This window comes from Cibotium barometz, chromosome 20 (assembly GCF_041138505.1).
Source record: "Cibotium barometz isolate CiBa-2024 chromosome 20, ASM4113850v1, whole genome shotgun sequence".
Lineage (NCBI taxonomy): Eukaryota > Viridiplantae > Streptophyta > Polypodiopsida > Cyatheales > Cibotiaceae > Cibotium > Cibotium barometz.
In genome coordinates this window covers 24106092-24120778 of record NC_141065.1, presented here as the reverse complement: position 1 = coordinate 24120778, position 14687 = coordinate 24106092, and the positions used below count along the sequence as shown (strand labels likewise).

General features: G+C 41.6%; 1 protein-coding gene across 1 annotated transcript in view; it reads left to right on the top strand.

Annotated features, from left to right (window-relative positions):
• The window catches only part of LOC147627684 (Zinc finger, C3HC4 type (RING finger) family protein), a 105348-nt gene extending 94813 nt beyond the window's left edge, over positions 1-10535 (top strand). Inside the window, exons 8-13 of the mRNA XM_086814617.1 lie at positions 1343-4370; positions 4455-4587; positions 4877-5394; positions 5476-6411; positions 6526-6705; positions 10255-10535. Coding sequence (XP_086670743.1) covers positions 1343-4370; positions 4455-4587; positions 4877-5394; positions 5476-6411; positions 6526-6705; positions 10255-10452 — 4993 coding nt within the window. The 3' untranslated portion in view covers positions 10453-10535. The remainder of the gene's footprint in view (positions 1-1342; positions 4371-4454; positions 4588-4876; positions 5395-5475; positions 6412-6525; positions 6706-10254) is intronic.
• Positions 10536-14687: the final 4152 nt, after the last annotated feature.

Genomic DNA, 14687 nt, shown 5'->3' with positions numbered 1-14687 from the left:
TGGCTCTTAATATTTCATCATTATCAAACAAGGTGTTTTATTTGTACAAGTATTCCTCCACTGTCTCACTGTTTCAAGTATAGTATTTTTCTTTTGTAAGCTCTTTGGTAGTGAGTATCTTTGTGAAATTAGCCCTAAAGTGACCTTTAAAATTCTGCGATGGATAGTCTAGGGTAGGCTGGTCATTTATGTCTCATCTCCACCAGAAGAAATATGGCTCGGTGAGTTCCTGACAGGCTACAGCACCTAGAAGGGCAAGCTATTCATGAAGGAGATGGATCCTGGCAAACATATCAAGGCTAGTTTTTCTTCCATTCTACCTTGCAAACATGTAAAACATACAATAGCAGGCCAAGAATTCCCGTCAGTCAGAGATTGTGTTACTTTTTTTGATCCTTGTACCCAAGCTCTGACTTTTCCACAAGGCCAGAACAGGAGTACCAGAAAAAGCAGGGTGATTAGCGCAACCACTCTGTTTAAGGTCTTGGACTGTGCAGCCCACACTCTACTGAGAGATCTCAGACACCTACAGGGTGGACGCCCACCTTGTATGACAGAGATACATGGAAACCCCTCTTGGGAAAAGCTGGTGAACTGGCTCGGATACAAAACTAAAACAGAACCCCAGGGCTATGAGGTTTGTAAGTTGGAAGAGCCCTCGTCCTTAGAAGCCTGAGGCTATACCAACATCGTGCTGAGCTGTTTGACCAAACCCTAGTGTCACATACGACCAGTGCCCATCCCAATGGGGTGTATGGCTAGAGCACAGCCTAGGCCTGAACTAGAGTCTTGGCTTTCAGGGTATTCCATTGTGGTATTACCAAGTAGTGAGTTTTCAGTTACTTAGACCTAGAAAGCACACTTATCATTATTTTGCTAATTATTAGCTCTCTCAACTGTTTGGTGCCAAAAGTGACCCTAAAGTCATTACTACTTTAGGAGTCCCTAAGCATGGGCCCCTGTTCAGGCCAAAGTTGTAACCCATCATAGTTTTTCTATTTTGGATATAGCAGTTGGTACATGGAGGGTGGATGGGAGCCTCTTAGAGCTGCTTCGGACTTCAGGAGGTATAGATTCATCAAATATCCTTGAGAGGTGGTCCATCCGTTGCTGAGTGACAGAGGCAGTGATGTAGTGGATCAATTTAGGACCCTAAATTTTAAACTGGGGCATCTATAGTTGTCTGGAAGCCAAGCCATTGGTGCTTCATTTATTTGAAGGAATATAGTCTATGCCCGGGTGGTTTAATGGATTATTTTGCATGATTGCCTCTTGTGTTTGGATCATGTACAAACCACTGTCGCAAGGATAGAGGAGATAATTTGTTTTGAAATTTTGACAGGAAATTTCTATCATATAATCTAAGTCCTGTTGCTGGTGTTGCTGCACATGTAGCTCGTAATGGTTCACTGCCTTCATCCCCGTTAAAGAGCAGCATTTTGTGCCCATTGCCATTATCATTCAGCTGTAAGCTTCCAGTTGCAGTTCTAGGTTGCTTTATTGTTTCCCACGAAGGCTTTCGGCACCTATTCCCAAGCTGTTCAGTGAATGATTTTGCTGCAAAAGTTCCAGTTTCCTCAGGCTCACAACAAGCAAGCTTTCCCATACACCTTGTGTGGAATCAAGAGCTGATGGCTTGTGTGCGTGAATCATATACACAGCTGCTTATTGAGTCTATGTACACAAGACAAGACTCATCTTCTAAAAGTACCCATTTTGTCAACTCACAAATACCTAAAGGAACATGGAAGATGCTGGCCGATCAATCTTACTCTTTGTGGCCTATGTCTCAAAAACTGAGATCAGCTCCACTCGAAGTAACACAAGAGTCAAACTGGGGAGGATTAGAAAGACAATGGTTGGTAGAGCTGTTAATCAGACCTATGTTTGTGCGGCTTGCAGATCTTCCTCTTTGGAAACTACACGGAGGATTACTTGCTAGGGCTACCGAGGGCATGTTTCTCTCTAATCCAAGCACAGAACAGAAAAACCCTTTACCACCAGAAGCTGTTTGTGAGTTTCTGAAAGAGCACTACAAAGTCTTTGCAGTGCCTTGTGAGCTTACGAAAGAGCTAGAAGATGCTCGGGTTGGCATTAAGGTCATCACACCGAGGATGGTCAGATATCTTTTGTGTGCATTACCTATGGTGCCCAAAATTTCAACTGTGGACAGATATGTTGAGCTCCTCGAGTATAGTTGTGCGGACTTCGAGAGTGTATGCGAAGAAGGGCTGGAGAGAGCTGAGAACTCCAGCACCGTCTTTGTAACACATGAAGGAAGCAAAAGTGAGAGTTCTGCTGTGCAGATTTCTCCTGGAGAAGAAGTGGCGTTTTTGAGGAACAAAAGGTCTGTAGGGTTTCAAGATACAGGGGGCAATGCGCTGGATATTGTGACTAACATCCGGCAAGCTATATTGCAGTTTGGGAAGGGTGTTGTAGAAGACTTCAGCACAGAGTCAGGTCTAAAAGGTACAGTGCAGAAACATTCCTCTGACCCACCTGGTGGCAGCTCGTCAGCAACTAAATATGAGAAATGGATAAATGAGCTTAAGGGATTGCCATGCCCAACAGCAACTACTGACATTGTTCGATTGGGGAGGACAGAAACTTGGGTTGGAAATAGTGAACAGCAGAAGCTGTTGATGCCTTTAGCTGCAAGATTTATTCACACAAGCTGTCTAGACAGACCTCTTCTTCTGAGACTATTTAATGATTCCTCTGTGCAAGAAATTCTAGAAATAAAGCCTTTCACAACCCAGCTCTTGTCTCATAATATGTCATTTGTGCTGCCTAAACAATGGATTAAGAGAATAACTTCTGCTCCTTGGGTGGCATGGGATTATCATAGTGAATCAAAGGTGCAATCTCCAACTTCTGAGTGGCTACGCATGTTTTGGAGGAATGTTGTAGTGTCAACAGAAGATCTTTCGTTGTTTCAGCAGTGGCCTTTACTTCCTGCTGTACTTGGTTCAACAATGCTGGTCAAAGTACAATATCTGGATCTAATCTTCATTCCACCAAGATCGGAACCACTGGTTGATATGGTCCCAACCAATGAAGGGACTAGTGAGGATGGCTCTAGTCAAATGGAAGATTTTTGTGATGTGACTGACGCTTATCACAGGGCTTTTACAGAAGTCCAGGAAAGTTATCCTTGGTTGTTTCCATTTCTACAACACTGCAAGGTCCCCATCTTTGATCAGAGTTTCTTAGACTGCAAAGCGGTGAAGTCCTGTCTTCCTGTGAAAGGGCAGAGTCTCAGCCATGTCATCAGGTCAAAGCTGTTGGCCGCTCAACAATCTGGACATCTCATAACATCTGAAATTAGCATGTCGTCTTCAGATTGTGATGCTCTATTCTCGCTTTTAGCAATTGAGTTCCATTCTGTTCCTTCTATGGCTTCTGCTTGCACTCCTGCGGACCTTGCACTATTGAGGTCTCTACCCATACACAAGACAACCATCGGAACTTACACATCCATTGATGGATCATCTCATTGCATTGTGACACCAGAAGCCTTTTTCCAACCCCAAAATGATCATTGTTTGCAACATTTTCCTCCTGACATGGGTGGCACTTACTATAAAGTTCTTGGCATTCGAGAGCTATCAAACAGTGAAATACTTTTGAAGTTCTGTTTTCCCCACTTTGATGGTACAAGTGCACAGGATCAGGAACGCATTTTGTTTTATGTGTACTCAAACTGGGAGATTTTGCAGCATGATGATGGCGTTGTAGCCGCTTTGGCAGACACAAAATTTGTATCAAATGGAGACAGCACACCCAGCATGTTGTTCCAACCGCGAGAACTTTTAGATCCAACAATATCTTTGTTTAGGCAAGTTTATAGACAGAAATTGTTTAGATTTCCAGCTGGAAGATTCACTAGTGATAAATGGCTCGATATCCTCCGGAGAGCAGGGTTACGCAGCACAGTGGATGCAGAGGCTTTGTTAGAATGTGCAAAAGAAGTGGAAGAGATGGGAATGGAGGGTATGAGGACTACGAATGGGTCAGAAAAGTCGAGGTTTGCTCAGGAAGAAGTATCTGAAGAGGTGTTTGTGACTGCGAGCACTGTTGTGGAGGCTATCTTGGCAAACTTTGCATCTGTCTATGGAAGCAGCTTTTGCCAACCATTGAGTGAAATTGCATTTGTGCCAGCTGAAATGGGACTTCCTATCACAAATGGAAATGGTGGAAGGAGAGTACTTGCTTCCTACAAAGAAGTGGTTTTGATGAAGGATTGGCCCCTGGCTTGGACTTGCTGTCCTATACTTACGAAGGCAAGCTTAGTGCCTCCCGAGTTCTCATGGCACTTATTACATTTGCAAAGCCCTCCCCGCTTTCGGACGGTTCTTAGACATCTTCAGGTGATACTTTTATTTATGTTTTGTAAAACAAACTTCTTCATAGAGTCATAAAAGTAAGCCATTGATACTATTTTTTGGACACAGATGGTAGGGGAACACGATGGAGAGGATATCCTGGCAAGGTGGCCTTCTGTGCAGGGTATGATGACGGTGGAGGATGCTTTCTTAGAGATACTCAAGTATTTGGACAAAAACTGGGGCAATCTTTCTATGCTTGGTAAGTGTTTATCTGTTGAAATTTTCTACCATTTTAAAAAATTGTGACAATTGCAACAATCTATAGGTGTTGCTGTTCTACTTGGGTGTATAAGGTATAGTAAGTTGCCAAGGATGCCACGTTCTTCGCAATACTGATGCACGCGTGCAGGTGTGTGTGTGTGTACACATGCCTGCATGGGTGCTGCGTATGCATGTGTGCGTGTGCATATGCATGTATGCATGTTCGTTTTTGACTATGTACAAAGAGGATTGCTACATTAACTGATTTGAATGTTGAAATGGTGCAGACAAAACGTTGTTACAGAAAGTTCCCTTCATTCCAGTCTCCAATGGCACACGTCTATGCTCTGCAAACAGGATTTTTGTGCGGCTTGAAATGAACCTTGCCCCCTTTGTGTTCCAGCTTCCAAGTTCTTACCTTCCATTTGTGCAACTGCTCACTGACCTTGGAATGCAAGAGTCCCCAACTTTTGCTAGGATGCAGAGTCTGCTGTTCCAAATGCAAAATGCCTGTGGATACCAGCGTCTCAACCCAAACGAGCTCCATGCTGTGTTGAAAATCTTGGATTTCATGTTTGGGATTGCTGCAAATGATAACCAGTCTCACACCTTGGCAGATGGTGCAGTTGTGCCTGATGATGCAGGCAGATTATTGCATGCGCAGGCTTGTGTCTATATTGATGCACCTGGCTGTGCAATGGTAAGAAAAATAGACACTTCAAGGTTGAGGTTTGTGCATCCCCATCTTCAAGAGGATCGTTGCAACTGGCTTGGAATACGAAAGCTCTCTGAAGTTGTTGCAGAGGTAATCTTTTTTGAAGAATTATAAAAGCTAGTCGTTTCTTAAGGTAATGTCTCACTTTGTTTTGCATGCCATCTTGTGCAGGTTCTCAGTGATGTGCTGCCATTGGAGTATACAGATCACTTTGGTAGTATCTCCAAAAGTGCCATTGTCGAAAAGCTACAGAGCGATTCTTTCCAACTTGCTGTTTGGACTTTAGTCCAGGACTTTTCCCAGGAGATGCCTAACTTGAGGCCCTGGACCAAATTTGAGGTAGAAAAAAAGCTTCTTTTGGCAGCCGAAAGCTTACTGTGTGTAAAAACTCTTTACACTCGGTTTGTCATAGTAGATGGGAATGTGGATATCACAAAAAGAAATAACAGTGAGGCTGGAAGAGCGGGTTCAGGCAATAACTCTGGGCACAGAGTTTATGAATATATAGATAAGCAAAGCGGGAAGGTACTGTTGGCGGAGCCTCCTGATTTCCTATCTGTTTTAGATATATTATCTGTTATGGTCAGCAAGGTCGTAGACAGCCCTGCATGCCTTCCAATCGCGGGTCTATTTAGTGTACCTGTTGGTTCTGAAGGCCATGCTGTGGAGGTGATGAGAATGAGACCACATCAACATGAAAACCCAAAAAGCAGACATAAAGATAATCAAGGCATAGTACCTGGAAATGAACTCTCAACAGGTGATGCTGCACAAGTGCAAGTCCACCCCTTGAGACCCTACTATGCTGGAGAAATTGTGGCCTGGTGCCCTGACTTTACACCTGATACCAAGCTGAGGTATGGAATAATGATTGAGGATGTGCGTGCTCCCTCAGGGCAGGCATTATACTATGTGCAAGTTGAGACTGGTCCAGGAGAGATTCAAAGTCTTCTATCGTCAAATGTGTTTTCCTTTAAAAGTGTAACACTTGAAAAGGAGCTCCAGACTTCACATGATCAACTCTCTTTATCAGCATCCCAATCACTGCATTCCATTCATGATGGAAGCATGGCACTCATAAACCACAGTTCGCGAACACACAGTCTAGTAAGCCATCCATCTCTTGTATTTGTGTATTTGTGGACCGTGTGAGGACTCCAATTTGCAGCTTGTTTAACAGGCTTATGTCTCTGACATGACTAATTGATTCCTTAATCGCAGGAGGGAAATGCTAAAAGCTTTCCAAAGAACGTACAAGCAGCAGCAGTGGTGCATGCAGTCAATGATATGATGGCTGCAGTTGGATTTCCTTTGGCTCTCGATCAGCAGACTCTTCTCAACCAAGCTCTCACACTTCAGGAGCGTTTGACAGCTGCCCAGGCAGCCCTTTCTTTTGAGCAGGTTAGTTGACATGAAGTAAAACTCTGCAAAGCTCAATGAGTACTATTTTACTGGACCAAATACACAAAGTTATCGGCTGACTGTCATCAGAAGGAAGTGCTTATTTGAGCTTCTGGACATTGCCCTCTGTTATGCAAGGATCTATATGGATTGACTCTTTTCTAGGAGACTACAGAGATTTGACAAGGTAGAGCAGCTCACAGATAGGCATGGTGGTTGAGATGGTGTTTTATTCCTTTGTTAGCGAGCGCTCCTGGAAATAAATGTCTAGGACTTTCTTCTAAGTTTAGACTTGGAACGGGGTTAAATCCGTGCAGCCAGCCTTCAAATCTGTTGGCTCCAGAGTCCATAAGAGAGTAATGAACATAATTGCATGATGAAAGCACACGGGCACACTACTAGTACCACCATTTCAAAACTTTCTCCACTTGTCTCACTACTTTTCCTGCAGACAGCATGATCCTACCCCTAAAAACATCTATGTAGATAATAGTATGGCTGATCAATCCCCAAATCATAGTTGCAAGCATTCTTTGCATTCGTGCATTCGCATTTGAGAATGCCGAGTTTGCAAAAGAATGCATCGAGGGTGGATGCATTCGCATTCGTGGCGGGAAAAAAATTTATTTTTTTGGGCATAAATAGAATGTTCAAAGTCAATGCTTGAAAACACAATGAAAAACTTGAAAGCTTGAAACTTAAAAGATGTTAGAATTTAGAACTTAAGACTCAAGACTCAAGAGTGCTGGAAATGTACTCAATACTCATATTATCGCATAAAGAGTGAAGTACATAAGTCAGAGTACTAGACTGTAGTCCCAAGGCAAAGAGCCCAACACACTAAAAGTGAAGTGTGCTCACACGGGAAAAAACCCTTGTCCAGCCAAGGGAAAAAGTGCCCGTGTGTGAGAGGTCATTTACATGGTGAATCGTGATCATTCATCATCTTCCTCTTCAGAGGAAGAAGATGAAGTAGCATCCTCATCTGTCTCAACAATATCAGCTTCAGCTTGCTCAGTACCAACTGCATGCATGTCCTCTTCTTCCTCATCCTCCATAGACTCACGAGCCTCTTGTAGAGAAACAAGTCTCTCATCATCTTTCTCCTTGTTGATCTCAAAGGCTTGAAGGCAGGAAGTCCTGCACTCGGTAGTAGAGAGAAGCTCGGGAGTCGGAAGCTCGCGGGTCGGAAGCCCCTTGGGCGGCTGGGCCTCGCCGTGGGTGAGTAGAGACGCGCAAGGGAGCCGAGAGCGTAGGCGTGTAGTGCTGGTCGACAGCGCGTAGGGAGCGGAAGTGTACGCCAGAAGAGTCGTTATGTTAAAACTGCCCAAAATTGGCTGAATTTGTAAGTGTTAAAAAAATTGCAGGCAAAGTTTGCAAAGGGATGCAAACTGCAAACGTTTGCAAAGCCTTGCATTCGAGAATGTTTGCAACTATGCCCCAAATGGCAATAAGCTTAAAGCTTTGCGGAAAGCTTCAAGCTTTTCATGAGGAAGAGCCTTCGTGAACGAATTTGCCACATTGTCATGTGTAGAGGCATACACCATGCTTATCTCTCCTGCATTGAGTCTTCCTTGACATAATGGTAATGCACCTCAATGTGCTTTGTGCAAGCATGAAATACTCGGTTCCTCGCAACTGCCAATGCGCTCTAAGAGTTAGGAAGATAGGAGTGGACTGATGTCCAGCACTAAGATGTGCCAAAAGGCATCTGAGCCACACACTCAATGGTAGTTGTGTATATACTTTGATTGCATCATGACAATCCCATCATCACGCTATGAGAATTGAATGCCCAAATAGCAATGCAACAGGCCCAAATCTGTTATCTCAAAAGAAGCCCATAATTTAGCCTTAAATCTTCTTAACATTGGGACATGTGAGTTGTAGCATGTCATCAACGTATAAAACGATGACTAGCAATTCCTCTTGAGTCTTCCTAACATAGAGGGTGCTCTCTATAGGACTGCCACAAAACCCACGTGCAACCAAATATGGATGTATCTTCTTGGACCATGCACTGGGAGCACCATACAAAGCTTTCCATAACCTGCATGCTTTGGCCTCGTGACCCTTCTAAACAAAACCATGAGGCCCTTTGCCACAAGTCTTTCTTTGTAGCGATCAATGCTACCATCAGACTTCTGTTTGATCTTATAGACCCACTTCATACCAATAGCCTTCTTGCCAAAAGGCAAGTCAACTAAATCCCGAGTGCCATTCTTCAAAATGAAATCATGTTCTTGTTGCATGCCGTGCATCCAATTTTGATCCTCTTTTTCTTCTTCAAATGAATTGGTGGTTCTTCATTACACAAGTTGCTCATAAGAGCATGATCCACATAATGCCCAAATGCATGGCGAGAACTAGCACATGTTCTACCTACCAAAGGAGCTGCTACATGGCAAGGTTTGCAACAGCCAAAGAGACACCAATTTAGCTTGCTAAACTGTTGTCCTTCCATTGCATCATCAATGTCTGCATAACCAATGGGCTCGACATCTGGCATTTCTGGTTGCTGATTTTCAGCATCTATGGGCTGATTTCCATTAACTATGGGCTGATTTTGAGCCATAGGCTGAGTGTCCAAATGCCCAACACCTGGTAAGTGTGTCCAATACAAGGGAAGGAGAGCATCAAAGAGATAATCTGAGCCAATAGTTGGCTGTTTTCTGCATTCAAGTAAGGGCTGAGATATATTCTCCCCAAAAACGTTGTCGCGGCTAACCATAATCCGTGGAGAAGTGGGATGGTAGAGCGTACAATGCATTGGAGAGCGTGATTGTCCCACCATTGGCAACAATGAGCATAATCTTCCTAACTCTTTTGATTGGATAAGAGGAGTTGTTGGCACATGTAACAATACTTCCATTGGGTGCATCTCCCAATGAAGTAAACAAGTGGCACTATGGCGTAATGTGCTTGCTAGCATCACTATCAAAAAACCACTTATGTGTATCTGCCACTAACATGCATGCATCATAAAGAGAAGGATCATAGCTACACTGCACCTAGGATGCCCATTCATCCTGAGCATAGTTAGCAGATTCCTTCTTTTCAGCACTTGCCCAATAAATAAATTAATCTACTTTAGGGAAAAAACTAGGCAACCTGGCATATTCTAAGCAAATTAATTGTTTTTTTCTGAAGAAAAACAGCTGGGGGCCCTATATTTTTTTTTTTTTTTGAGGAAACACAGAGCTATAATACTGAGTATGAAAAAACCCCAAAGTGCCAGAGGTGGCCTACTGAGGGGGGTTGGGGGCCCTATATTCACCCTCTTGGAGCAGCTTTTTTGTTTATGTGCGGCAGGCTAAACACTTCGGGTCAATTTATTGCTAGAGCATTGTCATGTTTCAACTTCTGCAAAGAGTGGAATCATATGCATAATTTTGGTTTTGGCAACATAACGTGATTAAGGAATGTGAATCTTGGATGTGAAGGGAGCATTTATTTCGTAATATCAATCACCTCTCACACTGTTTTGTAAAAGGTATGTTTCACTTGTAGAATTCTACGTCTTTGACCACTGTGACTGTGTGTAAACAGGCTAGGGCAGATATGGCAGCAAAAGAAGCGGAATCTGCACGAGCATCCTGGCTGTGCCGAGTATGTTTGAGCTTGGAAGTGAACAGCCTGTTGGTACCCTGTGGGCATGTTATGTGTCAAAATTGCTGTTCTGTGGTCACGCGGTGCCCTTTTTGCCGTCAAGCTGTTTCCAAATCTGTTCATCTATATCGCCCTTAATATGCTCTCTCCCTCTCTCTCATGTAACCTCTACAAGACATTACCAATGATAAATAAAAATCTGATCTACATATTCGAGTTGAGTGCATCAAGTGAAAAGCGTGCCTCCCCCACCCCCCCCCCTTCTCTCTCTCTCTCTCTCTTACTACACCCTGCATCTAAAAGAGGTAGTGCTCTACTATGGAGGCTGAGATGGAGGAGCATTACCTTATTAGATGCCGGTTGTACTACTAGAACATAACAAGGCTGGGAGACTAGCATGAGACTGGACAGTTAACTTAGTGTGGATTGGATTATTGGGCTATACAATTGCATTGTGGCTCATTTCAGAGGGAATTCCTTTGTGAGACTCAAACCTTGGGAAGGGGGGCTCACAAGGGGTTAGCCCACTGACTAGTTGCATCAATGACAAATGTGAGGATTCGGGTGCAGTGCACAACATGGGACATAATACGCCTTGAGGATGCGGACTAGGCCAGGGTTGTGTGGTCTCTAGCTCAAGAGTGGCTTACAGTTGTAATTGGTTTGGAGCCTATGGCTGGGTGGAGAGTGCTAGTTGCACCCATATATATGTCCTTATGGTATTGTTCAAGTATTGGTGACTGTGGATTATATTTTGATTGCTTCATGGATTTTTTTGTGGCTGTAGATCTTGGGTGGACATTTAGCACTTAGTGATTCTTGCTTTGGGGTGTATCATTTGGTGTTTTACTTTGTTGTGGAGATTATGAAGCTTTAATTGTAGTGTTGGTTTTAATGGGTTGTTGATGGAGTTAGTAAATTTGGTTATGAATCAAGATTGTGGGTAACCATGAAACTGAGCAACCAAATAGAGCATCTATTGTTGAGGGGCAGATTGTTTGGTTGTGTATATCTATTTGCGTTGGGTATTTCAGAAGGAGAGAGGTTCTATTGGAACCTTAGAAGTTTTGGAACATATGAGAAAGGGAGGAAAGAGATTATTCAGAGAAGCTTAGAGGCTTTAAGCTAAGGTAGAAAAAGGTCTATTTAAGAGAGGCAGAGGTGGCTGAACCTTAGTGAATCAGAGTTTTTCCCAACAGTGAGCGCTGAGCCAAAGCTCCATGTATGCTAGCGGGCTTTTTCTGAGAGCTATTTCGGCAGCTTGTGTACGACGGTTGACCGTTTGACACGTTAACTGATAACCGTTCCTTCTCGCCATTGCATAACTTGAAACTTGAAAAAAGGTGTGTTTTCAACGGTTTGGAGACACGTGCCATGCCATTCTGGGACAATTCTCGGGTGGTTAAGGCCTCCTCCTCCCGGGACGCGGGTTCGATCATGCTCCTCCTCACTCCACAAAGGGGTGTGAGCTTCTCCCCCCCCCCCCCCCCCCCAAAAAAAAAAAAAAAGAAGAACTCACATCTTTTTCAATAAATATTTCCAATACTTTTGAATTTCAACCTAACAAAAAGCATCTTCCTTAACATTGTAGAACAACCAGTGGAAATACTAATAATTTATTTCAAGCATTTAAGACAATCTGTCAAAGAAGAACATCTTCACTCACATGAAACCAAAGTTTTCGCCCTAATTTTTTCTATCGAGATTAAAGATCAAAGATTGTTTTAAATCTAGGTGAGCTTTTGGATTTTGATATATTTTTTGCAAAAGTTTGTTATTTTTTTAAAATTTAATACATTAAAAAATAATGGTCAGACATGATATTATTTACAAATAGTGAAAAAAATATAACTTTTTCTCTCTTGGAGAAGGTGAAAAATATATTTTCTTGCATTATGTGTTGAGTGATATGAGGGATTACTTTGCTTCAATGTATACCATGTGGACATGAGTTGGTGCATTTTGCAAGATTTGAATTTGGTGGAATAAATTGGCAAATTGTGAGGAGTGGTTTACATTGGTTCAATCTATGAGATCCATGTATTTGTAAATACTTGAAGGTATGCAACATGTATAGTACAACGATGGACTATCCCACAAACAATTATCCTTCGTTCATAATTTTGAGTAGGAGGTGTATTTAAGCGCCTTGTGGAGCATATTTTATTTTGCTCCCTAGAGGTTGTGTCTTTGCTTGGTGGTAACACCTTAAAGACATGATTCCATGTTCCAAGGACCTCGATGGTCTCCCACGATTTGTTCATGGAGACTTTTGTGAGAGAGCGAGATGAGACCATAGACTTCCATCATTTGCAAGTTTATTTAATTGGGCATAAGATATAAGAGTTAAAGATTACAAAAATGAAGTGAGGTGAAATAAGCTTAAGACCTATCAGCATGTAATCCACTTTGCAAAGATCTATGGGGTGATATTGTGGCAGCCACTCAAAAGTACATTGTTGATTCTTCTTGATCGCAAAGTTGATGAAAAGAAAGAAAGAGAAAATGTAAAAATTACATGAGCAATTGTAAATACCTACTAGTAAGAAAGTCTCACTTTCAATCATAGAAGAGATCTCTTAGTAAGAGACCTCAAGCTAATTATACCTTAGTTGTTGAGGCCTATGCAAAGGGGTTGTACTATAAATATCTAAACCAATGCATTTTTCATTCACTTTTCCTTTGAACAAGAAACATAAAGTCGTGAGATAAGCACGAGTAGTACATTGGGCCTAGTTTGGACCTATTCATGGATTGTAATTTGGTGGTTATCTAGTGACCATCGGTACATTGAGAATGGCATAAGGCATAATGCAATGTTGGCGAAGGAAGGTTCCTACAGGATATGGGATTATGAGAAGAAACTATATTTTATTATAATATGCTTGGAAGAGTGGTCTTTACATCATGTAATAACATTTGAATATAAAGGGGAAGATATTTGCCTTGTATAGCAATGACCTCTGTGGTCCAATGGTTCTTCCATTGGTCATTCAATCTTAATGTGTGATGATACTCATGCTTATTTAGCTTTGGAAACTGTGGATATACTTCGTAGACAAGAATGTGATGTACTTTGGTGTGAGATTATTTTGTATTGTCGGAGGAACACATTAAAACATTTCTTCATATGAGTAATTTGTTATTGGCTAGTTTCCCTTCATAACATGCAACTATAACCGTGGAAGTATCAACTAAAGCTTGGTAGTATGGTAAGAGCTCCCCACAATATTGTGCAAAAAGCAAGTAAACAAGAGATATATTCATGTGTTGTTTGTTGATTTACAAATCAACTTATAACATGGAGTTGTTTCACATTTTCCTAGCCAACACTTTAAATTAGTCCTTGGCTCTTTAGACTCTCTCTTTCCTATTGTTATGAACAAAGTTAATGACTCCTTCATTCTCTTTTAATCTTATGTTTGGTAGCATACATGCTTATAGAACTATACACTTACAAAAGAGGGAAATGATTTATATAATATTATAACGGACAATCCGCACCTAGATATCAAAGATGTTGAACAATGTGGTTAAAGCTTAATATTGTCTTTAAGAAACACCATGTTTGCTATAAAAACTTTCAAATTATGAGTTACGTACAACTATTCTTTGTTGTACTAAGTCTTACTAACCTAATATAGACATACAAAGACTTATAATCTATCGCATAAATGTCTTCTTCTTTACATTATCAATAATTTCAACTAATAACTTTGAAGTGCTATTCATGTGGTTCATCATTATGTTGTGGTCCAAAGTAGTATTCTTTAGAGAGAGCATTATTTGATCATCACAATTTTCAAGAACTTAAGAGCTTAATATGGTAAAACAACTATCATATTTTTAGAAAAAATATAATTTTTATCTTTATAGTCGTCTTTTTCATCATTATCTAAATTTTTATGTGATGCAAAAACCAAGCCTGTAAGAAAACACAATAGTGGAAGCAAGATCTTCACAATACAAAGCACCAATTTGCAGAAAGAATTGGAGAGTAAACAATACTACTGCTTGCAAACTTTGATCAAATTGATGGTTGTCTGTCGACCTATGTACTCTGCGTAAGGAGCTTTGATGGTGATCTAGACAAACCCTAGATAGAGGATTTTTAGCTTACAAGTGTGCTTGAAGACAATGAAATCAAGGATAAACAAAGGCTGTTAAACTTGGAAACAACACAACATTGTAGGGACATCGCACAACTCCCTCGATCATCTCAAATCATCTGGACCCTCAAGCAAGCCCCACATCCGAGAATAGTATGTCCTTGATTTGTTATCTAGAGCTCAGTAATACGGTCATATAGCCCACACAAGCATGCATCCTACTTAGCAAAGTGTCAAGTCTATATAATATATCTCCTAACCATT